The following is a 15,088-nucleotide window of genomic DNA, read 5'->3' as shown; positions in this document are numbered from 1 at the left end:
CTGGCACTCTCTGGTTTGCAGACTTGAATGCTAGACAGAAGTATCAACTGTCAAAGACCAGCATTTCTCCCCATGTATTCTTAACATGAAGAACTGAACCATTGCCCTAACCAAGCAAGGAGTAGACGCATTCATTTCTCTCAAATTCCCCTGTTGTTGGTTTCAAACGTGATCATTAAATTCAAGGACAGTGAGAGAGGAAGACATTTGAGAATAACAAAAGCAGGAAGCATGTCTGGCTAGCCAGCAGTTAATTACGACTAGATTTGTTAATTTACTGGAGAAAGACATTATAAGTGTCTGCATTACTTCACCACCACTGCAACAGACTAGATAGCATGTGTGATGACTGTAATTCACCCATTAGCATTTATTGGAAAATAATTTTAATATCTGAAGAAAAGGCAGCAGCAATCAAGCCAGCCAGATGCATTCAGAATGCCAACATGTTTCATGGGAGCCCAGGAACGCTTTAATGAAATGGCGTCCAGACTGTTTGGATAATTTTAATTTAATTGTAAGGCAAATTGTTTGGCTTCATATCGACTAAAGTAAACTCTGATGGATGAGATTTTAATTAACTGACATTTCTTAAATAAAATAAATATTTTACCCCATCCACCCTTCAGGCAACTGTTTATCTTACAGAGACACACTTTCTGGCTGAGGAAATATTCTCTGCAAAATAAGTTTGGCTCCAAGAAGACATCGTGAAAAGGGCTTTGGAAACTAGCAATTTCCTATGAAAAAGGAAACCAAAAGAGTTCAATAGTGTCTTCAAAACAGTAAAACTTGTAGAACTGGAGGAGGTATTAGATAGAAGTAGTAAACAGACATGAGACATTTGCTTTGGAGTACATGGGTGGACTAAATATTCAGAAAGACCCTTCACCAATATAAAATTAGATCCTAGAAAAATTAAAGCAAACTTTTAAAAAATGCAGTTCTGGGATTTCTAGAAAGTAAGGAAATTCTCCAAATGAATAAACCAAATAGATTTAATTAAAATAAAAAACTTTTTCTCTTCAAAAGACTCTGTTATGGAAAAGGAAAGGTAAGTAACAGACTTGGAGAGAGTATTTGCAACATGTATATCCACAAGGGATTTTATCTCTAACATAAGGAAACTTGTAAAACTTAATAATAAGAAGATGAATTACCTGATTTTAAAAATGGACAAAAGATTTGAAAAGATACTTCAACAAAGATTTATACAAATGGAAAAAATTTATATTTGTATGTCTAACGTCATTAATTATTAGGGAAATGCAAATTAAAACCACAATGAACCACTATACACACACCAAGAAGGTTAAAATTAGAAAGACTGATCATACCAAGTGCTGCTGAGGTGGTAGGGAAGCTGGAACTGTCATCCACTTCTGGTGGAAATTTTAAATAATACAATAAACTTGAAAAACAGTTTGACAGTTTCTTAAAAAGTTAAACCAGCATCTACCATACGACTGAAACACTCCACTTTTAGGTAATCACCCCAAAGAAATGAAAGTATGTGTCTATACAAAGTTTTATTTGTACTAGCCCAAACCCACTGTTCATCAACGGATGAATGAGTAAATGAACTGTGGCATATTCGCATAATGGAATAATATTCAGAAATTAAAAGAAACAAATATTGATATATAAAACAATATGATTGGATCTCAAAATAATTACACTGAGTGAAAGAAGACAGATAGCTCCCTTGCACAAAGGGTACACACTGGATGATTCCATTTATATGAAGTTCCAGAAAAAGCAAATTTATTGCTAAATAGTGATGATTTAGGGATGGGTGGGGAGAGGGAGGGGTAAGAAGGAGGAACTATAAAGGGTAACAAGGAAGTTTTGGCGATGGATGTATATGTTCATTATCTTGATTACTGTGATGATTTCATGGGTATATACACGTTTTTATGGCTGATGGTGGCTCATGCCAGTAATTCCAGCATTTTGGGAGGCCAAGGCTAGAGGATCACTGGAGTCCAGGAGTTTGGAACCAGCCTGGGCAACAGGCTGGGCAAGACCTTGTCTCTATTTAAAAAAAAACTTAACCAGGTGCAGTAATGTGTACCCACAGTTCCAGGTTCTCAGGAAGTCAAGATGGGAGGATTGCTTGAACCTGGGCGGTCGAAGCTACAGTGAGCTGTGGTTGTGCTATTGCACTCTGGCCTATACAACAGAGTGAGATACTGTCTCTAAAAAAATAAAAATATAAAATTATCAAATTGTACTTTAAATTACCCTAATTGTGTACCGTTGAAGGTATATTAATTATACCTCTATAAAGCATATTTTAAAAAAGGAAATTCAGCAAACTGAATCCAGAACAGGGAGCTGTGAGCAATAAACCAATGCAAATACCAACATTACATTCCAGGGGCTGATGTGGAGATCCTGACAGGTGCAGAAGCTGAATTGGAGATACGCACATGGAGCCAGGACCCTCAAAGGGAGCAAAAGTGTTTCTGGATGACCAGAGCATCTCACTCCTGGCAGAAGCAAGTGTAAATACCTCTGAAGAAAAAATGTTCCCAAGGTAGGTCCCTAGGATTCTCACAGACTGAGCATTCAAAGTGCAAGTAATTATGAGTGAAAATCTGCAGGAAAGACAAACAACAGACCTACATGGTCAGAGGCTTCAGGCAGTGGTGTGCTGGTAAATGTTTAACAACTGACTCTCTGGGGAAAGAGCCCCGTGGAGGCTGATTTCAAATGCCAACATGATGTGACTAAATGAAGAGCTGGGAATAAATGTACAGCAGCATACCTTTATATAGTATTTCCACCTTACAGGTATAATAGACATAAATAACAGAGAATATCAAAATGTAGTAAAACAGGTCAGGCGCAGTGGCTCACACCTGTAATCCCAGCATTTTGGGAGGCCAAGATGGGAAGATCACCTGAGGTCAGGAGTTCAAGACCAGCCTGGCCAACATGGTGAAACCCCGTTGGGAGGGAGACAAAAGAATCGCTTGAACCTGGGAGGTGAAGGTTGCAGTGAGCCAAGATTGTGCCATTGCACTCCAGCCTAGGCAAAAGAGCAAGACTCTGTCTCAAAAAAAAAAGATAGTGAAATAATTGAAACATGTTTGATTTTGAATATTTATCACCATTGTGTGTAATATGATTTAACTATAAATATATATTTATTCATTTCAGGGAAAGGGTCTCTCTGTTACCCAAGCTGGAGTGCAGTGGCATAATCATAGCTCACTGCAGCCTCGAACTCCTGGGTTCAAGCAATTCTCCTGCTTCAGCGTCCTGAGTAGTTGAGACCACAGGCATGCACCACCACATCCAGCTAATTTTTAAATTTGTTGTAGAGATGGAGTCTCACTGTGTTGGCCAGGCTGGTCTCAAACTCCCGGCCTCAAGTGATCCTCCCACCTTGGCCTCCCAAATTGCTGGGATTATAGGTGTGAGCCATAGTTCCTGGCTAATATATATCTTAATTTTTAATAATGGCCATGTTTATTAACTGGCTCACAAAATTCCTAAAAATTTAACATCCATTCTAATGAGCTTTTATGGTACATATCCAGCATGCCACTGAATCAGGTATAATTATTGGATACAGAATGTGAAGTTACTGTATGTGAAATACTTAAAGAAATAAAATGTGGATTAAAACAAGCAAGAGTCAAGAGACTAAAAATGGTTAGGAAGATACTAAAAAGAATGAAAAATAATTTTTAGAAATAAAATATGTAACTGCTAAACTCTAAAATGCAATGGGTGGTTTAATGGTCAATTAATATGCTTTAAGACAGAGTATAGCCAGGATGAAAGACGTGAAGAAATTACCCAAAATACAGCAGAGAGGTAAAGAGATATAAAATATGAAAGAGAGAACAGACAGAGCAAGACCCCAACTCAAAGAAAAAAGTGAGAGAGAGAATAAGCAACATGGAGGTCTAATATTTATCTAATCAGATTCCAGATAGGGAAAATAGGGAGAACCGAAGAAAGAAAAATATTTCAAGAGATAATGCTGAGAATTTTCTAGAACTAGAAAATTTCTAGATTTTTCATGTTGGAAAACATGAATCCACTGTTTCAGGAAGCACAACACACAACAAGTAGAAAAAAACAATAAGAAATATACACTTAAGCACATCGTTCTACAGAACATCAAAAAGAAGGTCTTATGTGGAGGGAAAAATCATCTACAGAGGAAGGGCAATTTGTTGACTTAAGACTCTTAACAGACACTTGAAAGCACAACCAATCCTTCAAAGTCTACCTAGAATGCTGCAACCTTCAAGAACAAGGGATAAATCAATGTTTTAAGATACACACAGTCTGAGAGAGCTTACCAACAGAATTTTACCAAATGAAAAGCTGTACTTCAGGAAGAAGTAAAGTGGCCCCAAGAAGGACCAAGATTCAGGAAGATTTGAACATTGAACCAGAAAACTAGAAGACAGGAAAAATTTTTTTTAAATGCCAGTATAAAATAATAATGTCTAATATATGGAGTTAAATAAAGGATTAAACTAAGATACTAGAGAAGAGTCGTATGTAGGTAAGGAGGGTCGGAATTAAGATGTTGTTAGAGTGTTTTAAGCACCTTGTGTTACCTAGAGGAAGATGTTGAGACAGTGAGTAACTCCAGACATGATTAGCTATGAATGGTAATACTTTAAGGATAGCTATGCAAATCATAGGAATGAACCACATGACTTTGAAACCAATAACGAGAAAAGTAGAATTTGTAAACCCCCAAGCCCAGTTAACCAATTAATAAAAATAAAAGGCAAGGAGAGAAACAAAAGAACTATAGAAAAAGAGAGACCAAAACAACAAGAGAGTAGAAAAGTTAAACTATATAATAGATCAGCAAACTATAGGCTACAGGCCAAATACAGTCAGCTGCCTGTTTTTATTTAAAAAAAAACAAAAACAAACAAACAAAAAAGCCATGCCCATTGATGTGCATGTTGCCTATGGCTGATTTTGCACTAGAACAGTGAAAGTGGAGTTGTTGCAATGGAGACTTTATGGCCAGAAAAGCCTGAAATATTTACTATTTGGTCCTTTATAGAAAGACTTTGCTGATAATTACAGTATCTGTAAATTGATTAAAATCATCACCTAAAAGACAAAGATGACCGCACTGAATTAAACAATAACAAAAGAAACAAAATCTGGCTAAAAATATCCTTTATATTCCCTTACCTGAAATGTAAGAGGACTAAAAGATTAAAAATAAAAGGATAAAAAAATACTAAAGAAAGCTGATGTTGTTTTTTAATATCACAAAAGGGAGTTTAGGACAAAAAATCATTATTAGAGATAAAGAGAGACATTACATAATGATAAAAGGTTCAACTTTTCAGTAATATAGGTCATCTCCAAACCTGTAGCCATCTCACAGAACCACAAGGAGAAACTGACAGATCCATGGTGACTGAAGGAGATTTCAGCATAATACAAGTAGACTAAAAAGCCGTAAATGTAAAAACATGTTATAAACACAATTAATAATCTCATTTTGATATGTGAGTGACCTTACAAACTGTAATTATAGAATGCACATTTTTCTTATGTACTCATTGAGCATAGCCCAAGATCTGGTTATAAGCCAAATCTTAACACATTTCAAAGATGAAGTATCATATGGGTCATATTCTCCAACCGAAATGCCATTAAATTTGAGTTTAATAACGAAAAAAGTAATAAGTTAAGAATCCTCAAACATCTAGAAATTTTTAAATATACCTCTAAATCACTCTTGGGTTAAAGTAGAAATCATAAGAGAAATTTTAAAATACATAGAAATGAGAAACAATGAAAATACTATATGTTGAAGCTTGTGGGATCATTTGAATGTGGTACTTTGTCGATCACCTTTATAGTTACTAATATTAGAAAAAAGGGAAGTTTTATATTAATGAGGTAAGTACACAACCCAAGTATTTAGAAAGTAATAGAATACACTTAAGAAAATGAGAAAGGATTATTTAATAGAAATTAGAACAAAAATTAATCAGACAGTAAATGACAGGGCAATATTTAATAATAAGAAAGGCATTCCCATTTCAATCTCCTTTCCAACCTCACATACTTCAAGGAGAAAGTGCTCATATGACTTTAACACTTCTCTATCACTTGCTAGTTGCCTTTTTAAGTGGGAAGCAAGTCTCAGGCTCAGAGCCTCTGTGAGGCTACAGTTTATAGCTAGAATGTAATAACATTGTTTTTTTAAAATTATTTGTCTTCATGGTTACCTTTGTTCATAGAAAGCATGAACTAATTATCCACTTACATCCACTTGTGATTAAAAAAAAAGCTCTTGTTAGAGTGCTTACATTTTATAAGTAGCCAATTAAGAGAAAATAACAATAATGATATTTCATAGATGAGGTAAAAATTGTAAAAGTGGTGTTCGAATGACCAAGTTTAGGGAAACACTGCTCTCCAATAAGGAAAAATCTTTGCTAAAAAGCCTTTGTAGGCTAGGGGTAGTGGCTCATACCTGTAATCCCAGCACTTTGGGAGACCAAGGCAGGAGAATCACTTGAGCCCAGGAGTTTGAGACTAGCCTGATCAACATAGCAAGACCCTATCTCTACAAAAAGAAATTAAAATTAGCCAGGCATGGTGGTGCATGCCTGTAGTCCAAGCTACTTAGGAGGCTGAGACAAGAGGATTGCTTGAGCCCAGGAGGTCAAGGCAATAAGCTATGATTGCACCATTACGCTTCAGCCTGGGCAATGGAGCAAGACCCTGTCTCAAATTTAAAAAAAAAAAAAAGCCTTTCTCCATTCTTTGGGCAAGCCACAACAACTACACCCTGACATTTATTCTTTTTACAAAAATAACCATATCTTCAACTATCCTACCCAGAATTTAAACTCTTAAACTGACCCTAAAATACTGTCTAACAAAAGATTGACAGAAGTCCACAGTTAAGGAAACTTAGAGGTCATCTATTCCAGGGAGACCAACTGGGATGGGTGGGTAACAGAAATGTCCAAAGTAGGCCAGGTATTGGAGACCAACAAGGAGTTATGGGGACTGTGGAAAACTGGAGAGATCTTGTCAGTCTAAATATATGAGCTGCTACTTGTCTTCTGCTGAACTGTTGGCAAAATTGCGGTCCAGTATTGTCAGGTCTTCTGATATTTTGAAGTCATGTCAGAAATCTGGACTTTCATGTGAAATCTCCCAATTTTTACATGATCAGGCCCAAAATATAAAAAAGAAAAAAACCATACACACACACTTCTGCAAGTCAGAGTCTGCCAGGTTGTAATCTCTGATCTAGTGCAACTTCCTTATTTGACCGATGAGGGAACCAGGACCCCGAGAGGGGAAGATACTTGCCTATCATCACACAGTAAATTAGCTCATATCCAGAACTAGAACCCAAGTCTGGTTCTGACACCAGGTCAGTTCTCTCTCCAGTCCACCAGGCCACCTAATCTACGAAGCATGAAACTCAGGATTTAATCTGTTCTTCCAACCTTGCAAAATAGTCAAACTACGGGAGACATTTTCATGACTGAACTCCCATTAGGTTCCTCTCCCCCTTCCTCAGGGAAGGAAGCGATTCCTTCTTTTTTTAAAGCGTAGAACTGTCAAAACCTCATCGACTCAAAACAAGCCACTCCCAGGAACATGCAGCAACTTACTTTGATTGAAGGGGCCGGTCACTGGGGTACATCCAACGGTTAGAACTGTTGCTGAACACGGTGTCAGTCATGGTAGACGTCTAGTGCTCCTGGAAAACATCAACCCAGAGAGGACATCACCCCATCATTCAGCCACTCCTTAGTTCTCAAGTCCCTGATTTATACCACACACCCAGTGAGATAGAGAAGAAAGAACTAAATCTAGTTTCTCCATTTTTCAGATGGGGAATCTGAGATCCTAAGGGGGAAAAGTGTCTTGCTGGAAGTCATGGCTACCCCTTGGCAAGAAATGGACCAGAGGGAAGAACCCCTCACCTAAATCCAAGCTCCTCCATACGCTGTTGCGGGGATGTTGAGGGAAGGCCACCGCACCCCCAGCAGTGTGTGGGCCAGAGTTCTTAACTCGAATCCAGGGTGTTTCTACTGAGCAAGTCATCTGACTTAGTTGTTGTGGCGTCATCCCTGCCTTTTTTTTTTTTTTTAATTATACTTTAAGTTCCGGGATGCATGTGCAGAACGTGCAGGTTTGTTACATAGGTATACACGTGCCATGGTGGTTTGCTGCACCCATCAACCCATCATCTACATTAGGTATTTCTCCTAATGCTATCCCTCCCCTGGTCCCCCACCCCAGGATAGGCCCCGGTGTGTGATGTTCCCCTTCCTGCGTCCATGTATCGCTGCCTTTTTTAAAAAAAATACTCTACATCCAAACTATCAGAAAATGGTATTGGCTTGATCTTTAAAATAGATTTAGGATCTGCCTACTCCTTTCAGCCTGCATTGCTACTATGCTGATGCAAACTGCCACTATCCCTGCCTGACTTAATGCAATTGACTCCTCCTTGGTCTTTCTCCATCTACCCTTGTCCCATTTCATTCAGTATTCATAATAACCACAAAGTAGAGACACCCCAGTATTCACCAGCTGATGAGCAGATTAACAAAATGTGGTATATCCATGCAATGCAGCATTGTTCCACCATAAAAACAGATATGGTATTGACATATGCTATGATGTAGGTGAACCTTGAAAACATGATGCTAAGTGAAAGAAGGCAGACACAAAACGCCATATATTGTGAGATTCCACCTATATAAAGTATACAGAATAGGAACATCTATAAAAGATGAAAATGAGATCAGTGGTTGCCCAGGCTGGGGGAGGTGTTGGGGGTGCAGGGTTTCTTTGTAAGGACAGTGAAAATATTCTAAAGTTGATTATGGTGATGGATCCACAACTCTGTGAGAATACCAAAAGCCATGGAATTGCCCACTTTAAACGGGTGAATTATATTATCTGTGAGTTATATCTCAATAAAACTGAAAAAATAAAATGGTGCCACCACTTTGGAAAACTGTTTGGCAGTATCTGTTAAGCTAAAAGTCCATCTACCATGTGGTCCAGGAATTCTACTCAGGTACACACCCCAGAAATATGCTCAGGTATATACCCAAGAAAAAAGTGCTTATGTTCTAAGACATATACAAGAATATTTGTAGCAGCTTTATTCATAATAGCTTAACACTGGAAACAATCCAAATGCCCATCAACAGAGAGCAGATAAGGCCGTTGTGATTTATTTGTACAGTGGAATGCTGGTGAGCAATGACAGACAAGCTTCTGATACAGTCCATGTAACGCCATGGATGAACCCATAGATGTTATGTTTAGTGAAAGATGCCAGGAACAAAGAGAACACACTGTCTGATTATATTAACACAAGAGTTAAGAAAAGACAAAGCTATTTGGTGGTGACAGAAATCAGGGCAAATAAATTGCTTACTTTGGGGAGGCTATTGATTCAGAAGGGGAAGGAGGGGGCCTCCATGGGGTGAAGATATTCCATATCTTGATCTGGGTGGCCACTAACCAGGTATACACATCTGCAAAAACCATCAAGCTAAACTCTTAAGATGTGTGTACTTCATGTCCTTCCCTTTATCCCCCAAAAAGCAAGTCAGCTATGTCACTCTTTTGCTCAAGAGTCTTCAATGGCTCCCCGTTGCTCCTAGACTAAAATCTAAACCCCTTAGCACAGCCTGGCTCCCTGTAGCCTCCTTCTCTTTTCCTCCCACTCTTCTCATGCCCTCTTTCCTGCCCAAAGGCCTTCCTGCTGCTCCCTCGACATCCCGCCCCGCCGCCCACATTCCCACTTGCTCTTCCCTCAGCCTGGAAGCCTTCCTGCAGATGCTTGTTCGGCTCACTCTCTCCCTTTGTGTAGGTTTGTTCCTAAATGCCACCTCCTCCAAGAGGGCCTCCCTGACCACTCAGTTTAAAATAGCTCCTACAGGGGGGTCACTGTAGGGAGATCTTCAGGATAAATAGCTAATACATGCAGAGCTTAATACCTAGGTGATGAGCTGATAGGTGCAACAAACTACCATGGCACACATTTACCTGAGTAACAAAGCTGCACATCCTGCACATGTACCCCGGAAGTTAAAATAAAATATATATATTTTTGAAAAATAGAATTATCTAAATAAATAAAATAGTTATTCCTCCCGCTTCTCCACTCTGGCCTCCTTTACTCTGATTTATTTTTCTTCCTAGCTCTTATCACTAGCCCAATTTAATATAAGTTGTTTATGTTTATGTTTGTGTCTTTGCTTAGAGTTTGAATCCCCCTGCTAATATGTGCATACCTTTTTCCGTTTTGTTCACTGCTTAGTCTCAAACACTAGCATAGTGTCTGGCACCTAGACGGTACGTAATGAAAATTTGCTGAACGTGTGAAAGAGTCTCCATCAACACTGTCAGAGCGGCTGAACTCAGCCAGGCTTCAGTTCTCTCTGAACCTGCCCCCGACCCCACCCCTCTGAAGGTCTCGCCAAGAGTCAGAGGGAAGAGACCACATGGAGATTGCAGTAATTATTTTAAAAACAAATAGAAAGCAGATCAGCATGTCTAGGGGGTCCTGATTTCCCTGTAGGTCTTGTTGTCTGTGATGCTAAATAGATGAGAACTTGGGAGGTGAACACACAGTGACCTCCCTCTCCTGTCCTGTATCCTTTGTAATTATTCAGTCTTTGTGTGGGAGAAACCGGAGGGGAATGTTGGTTGGACTCATAGCAGAGAAGGTCCCTTACACTAAAGCTATTTCATCTGCTCCCATGTGGTTAACATAATCTTCCCAGATTAATGTGGGCATTTCATTGCTTCTTCCACTTCAAAAACAGAAAGGAGAGACAGCTCCTGTTGTGAAGGAAATTTGCTGAAAAAGGACTTTAATGTCTCATTATTGCCTGTGGTGAGAGCTGAGCAGACTTCCCTGGAGCCCCCCACCTGGAGGACCCCTGGCCCCTGCTGAGTGCAAAGAGGCTCAGTCCCCGAGCATGAGCTTCCTTGGCTGCTGTTGGTCTAGAAAGCTGAACCTGTAACTGAAGGTTTCATCTGCTGCTTTGCAGCAGAGAGAAGACACTGGCCTTGGAGACCCTGGGAGGAAGGTAGGTCTGGGGTAAGGGAGACACATGATCACCTCCCAGGAACTCTGATCTCCAACTTCCATCATCCTCAGGGCAGCATCTGGCCTGCTCGCACTCTCCTTTGTTCAGTCATGCACACCAGGGCTGTGTTTCCCACTAAAATTCCGCCTGCAAAGTCTAAACTCACTGGCTGACCAGCCAGTGGAAACCACCTAGCTCCATCCTTCCAGGCCAAAAGCCACCCTGGACAGCCCTGGTTATTTCAGCTTGGCCACCTGGGGCTCTCAATGCACTTAACATTCCAGGATTGGACTCTTTATCTACTGCTCACCCCAGTCTACCAGGCCCGGACCAGAAGAGGAAAATGTTCAAGCAATCAAGGATATTTGAACAACTAGAGAAATAGGCCCTGGGAAAGGAGGGCATGTGTCCACCGGCAGTTCTGGGATGGAGGTGGGGATGCAGTTGGGCGGAGGTACCCTAATAGTCACTGTTGATTCCTCATCTGGATCCCCCTTACAGCTGGTGCATCCTCCCATTCCCACCTCTAAGAGTATTAGCCACGAAGGGCTACACTAAGGGCTCATAGCAGCACCGTTTTCCAGAGAAGCGCCCTCACCCAACAGGAGCTGCTTTGCCTGGAGATACCAGGGAGCAGCACAAAGCCAGTGGCTAATGAACAAGAGGAGGGTAGAAAAATACAGCCCCCTTCTGCCAGGGTAAGATGGCTTTGTGCTACCATCACACTCCAGAGCTCCCCAAGGATTGGGCTGAGGTCAGACTTCAGGTGAAGCCACGCCCTCGCCTAGCTTCCTCTGCTGCCCTTTCCTGCTTCCCTCATTCCCTAGCAGGTTCCTCCTTGGAGCATCCCCTGAGTCTAGCACTAGTACAAGAATGCACACCTCAGGTTCTGCTACTAGGGAACTTGACCTTGTGTGGGAGGGGACAGGAGAATCTTAGGGAAGCATGGTTCTGCTCCATGAGGTCATTACATCACCCCTAGTGGTCACATAGTCATTTTCTAATCCAACACAGCATGATCCTAAAATGCTCTCCTAAGATGTTTTCCTACTGGCCTGCAGATGATACTTCATGAAGGCCAGCTCTTCATGAGGAGTTGAGGGTGAGTCAACAGAAATGGAGACAGTCTACTGGTGAACCTCAGACATTCTCAAACCACTCCCCACTTTCCCATCACTCACTACAGAGAAACCATCGTCATAATAGACTGAAGGCCTGAGGCCCAGGGAGGACCAGAAGAAGGAAACCAACCATGGATACAAGAAGCAAAAGTATAAATGTAAGTGTCACATAAATAGTGCCAGTTTCCAGCCCTTAGGACCACTGCAGAAGCTTGGCGTCACTGAGCTGATAAGTTTAAGTAAGCACCAGCTACACTCCCTAGCACACAGCAGACACTTGTAAAGTGGGAATTCTCTTTTCCTACTTCTCCTATACTTATCATGTACAGGATGATGACTTACCATTTTTTGAGTGCCTACTATGCACCAAATTCCATACCTACATTATTTGCTTTACTCCTTACAATCCTACTCCAAGGTAGATGGTATTATTCTCATTTTACAGGTAAGAAAATTCAGGCTCAGGGTGGCTAAGCCACTTGCTCAAAATCACACAGCTACCAAGTAGCAGAACTGGGGTTTGAACCCTGACTCCAAAGCCCATGTGCTTACTCACTACGCTGTTCACACCCGTTCATTGCCCCTGGGCTTTGGATTGTTGGGTTCTGATGAGTATCTAGAGGATTGGTGATTGTCCATTCCTGGCCCTCTGGCCCCTGGGTGCATTCTCACCTCTCAGCCTCAGAGACAAACAGATACCTACCCCCCGCCCACCACCACCACACCAGCCCTCTCCCAGGCGACTCTGAGAGATCACATACTTTGGCTTGAGTAAGGGCAAGGCAGTGGCTTAAATCCAGCCCTGCAGCTGCAACTTCAGAAGCATAAAATTACTTCCTCTCCTGAAACCAGAGACTCTAGCTCTTCTTTCTTAGCTGGACAGAAACTCCCCTACAGTCCTTGTACAAACTCTAAAGAGTCATCTACTTTCAGTAACAAAAGAAGCAACAACAACAACTGAAAGTTCAGTTATCAAGGGCTTACTCCACACTAAGCACCTCTCAAGTTTATCTCCTTGATCCTCACAATAGCCTTATGAGGTATGTGCTCTTCTTATTCCATTTTACAGATGGGATAACTGAGTCAAGGAAAGTTTGAGTGAACTTTCCAAGGTCCTGCTTAAATTCCTTCAATCAATCTAAACCGCTAATAATAAGCACTGGATAGCTGGATGAATCTGAATCTTAGACTGAATCTTAGACCTGGAATCTCAGACTGCCACAAAGACTCTGTCCTAACCCCAGATAACCCATATTCCAGGGTCCTCCCTTCTCCTCCTCTGCCATTTTCTGCCTGCTTCTCCCCTGGCTCTCTTTAGCACTGCTTGCTAAGGAACAGCGGTTGCATCCCCCAGAATCTCCAAGGTTTTCTCCTAGTTGTAGTTGAATGGAAAAAACAACACAAAGCCTATTCAGTTTCTGAGCTGCTGTGGCAGGTGTCTGAACGTGACCCAGCGGGGTTGGGCTGGCAAGGGTTTTATGCAGCACTTCAGGGCACTGCAGGGAACCGGCAGGAGCTGCAGCTGTCTGCGTGGAGTTCAATGCCACAGTTGGCCTCCCTATTCCAATGGTCTTGGAATTAAACCAGATGCTTTGCAGCAGAACCTGCAGCCACAAGTTTGGACAATGCCCAGACAGTTCCATCTCTCGATCTCTTTCCTTGCCCCTCCTCTCTTCCCCTGAGTGCAGTACATCACTGCTCAATTAGGTATCTGGAAAAACTCACTGTGACTATTTGATGGGGTGGGAAATGTACTTAAACAAAGGGCCTCAAATTGGGAGAAGCAGGAGTGTCCATGAGCAAAATCCAGGCTGAAAATGTTTTGTTTGGTCCATGAAGGATTTTTTAAGGGTAAAATTCAATCAATATTTTAAAAGCACAGGATTTAATTAAAAACACAGATTGCCAGCTTCTCTTGGGAAATTAGAAGAATTAAAAAATATTTATGAAACATTTACTATTACTATGTGCCAGACACTGTTCTAGGCACAGGAGATATAACATTAAAACGAACAAAGACAAAAATTATTGTCCCCATGAAACATGCCTTCTAGTAGGGAAGACTGACAATAAGCAAACAAGTAGAATATTAAATGTGTCAGCTGGTGATGACTGCTTTAGAGAAAAATAAAAGAGGGAGGGTGATTGGGAATTAGGGGGGAAGAAGTGTGGTTTTAAACAGGTGGTCAGAGGGAGCCTCACTGAGAGATGCTATTTGAGCAAAGACCCAAAGTGGGTAATAAACTGAGCCACAAGGCCATCTCGGGGAGAGCATTTCAGGCTGAGGAAAAAGTAAGTGCGAAGGCCCTGGGGCAGGCATGTGCTTGGTAAACTGGAGAAATGGCAAGGAAAACAGAGTGGTTGGAGTGAAGAGAGCAAGAGGGAGCTGAGATCAAAGTGGTGGTAGGGGAGGCACGTAAGCTTCCACCCTGAGAGATGCAGGAGACACAGAAAGCCTCTGAACAATGATGCAAGCTGAGTATATTCTAGTCCATCTCAAATATTCATCCAGACTTGACTATTTTCCAGGCTGTTGGGATTTCTACACACCCTCACTATGACAAGGACACTTGGAACACCAAAGAGAAAGATGGCGATCTCCTGCTTTGTCTACTGTGCTTGATGGACTGAGTGCCCCTTCACTTGCCTGCCCACTGGTGATTCCAGCCTTCTTTCATGGGACCCCAGCAGCCCTTACACATCCAGTCCCATCCAGACGGTATAGGCTGCTGTTGGCTTCTCCTTGTTCCTAGAGCAAGCTGGGACATTCCCAGCCTTCCCTGAAGCCAGCTAAGGCTGAAACGACAAGAGCTTGGCTCCTTCCATGCCGAGCTGGTTGATGCCAGAGACAAGGACAGAGACACGCCTGGGAGG

General features: G+C 41.4%; 1 protein-coding gene across 4 annotated transcripts in view; it reads right to left on the bottom strand.

Moving 5' to 3' along the window:
• Positions 1-15,088, bottom strand: part of RPH3A (rabphilin 3A) — a 338,247-nt gene that overhangs the window by 66,466 nt on the left and 256,693 nt on the right. For all 4 annotated transcript variants that reach the window (XM_025402467.1, XM_025402465.1, XM_025402464.1 and 1 more), the window contains one exon: positions 7,644-7,732. In XM_025402467.1, the coding sequence (XP_025258252.1) occupies positions 7,644-7,714 (71 nt within the window). In that variant the 5' untranslated portion in view covers positions 7,715-7,732. The remainder of the gene's footprint in view (positions 1-7,643; positions 7,733-15,088) is intronic.

This window comes from Theropithecus gelada, chromosome 11 (assembly GCF_003255815.1).
Source record: "Theropithecus gelada isolate Dixy chromosome 11, Tgel_1.0, whole genome shotgun sequence".
Taxonomy (NCBI): Eukaryota; Metazoa; Chordata; class Mammalia; order Primates; family Cercopithecidae; genus Theropithecus; species Theropithecus gelada.
The sequence above is the reverse complement of the archived record's forward strand: the minus strand, read 5'-3'. Positions and strand labels throughout refer to the sequence as shown.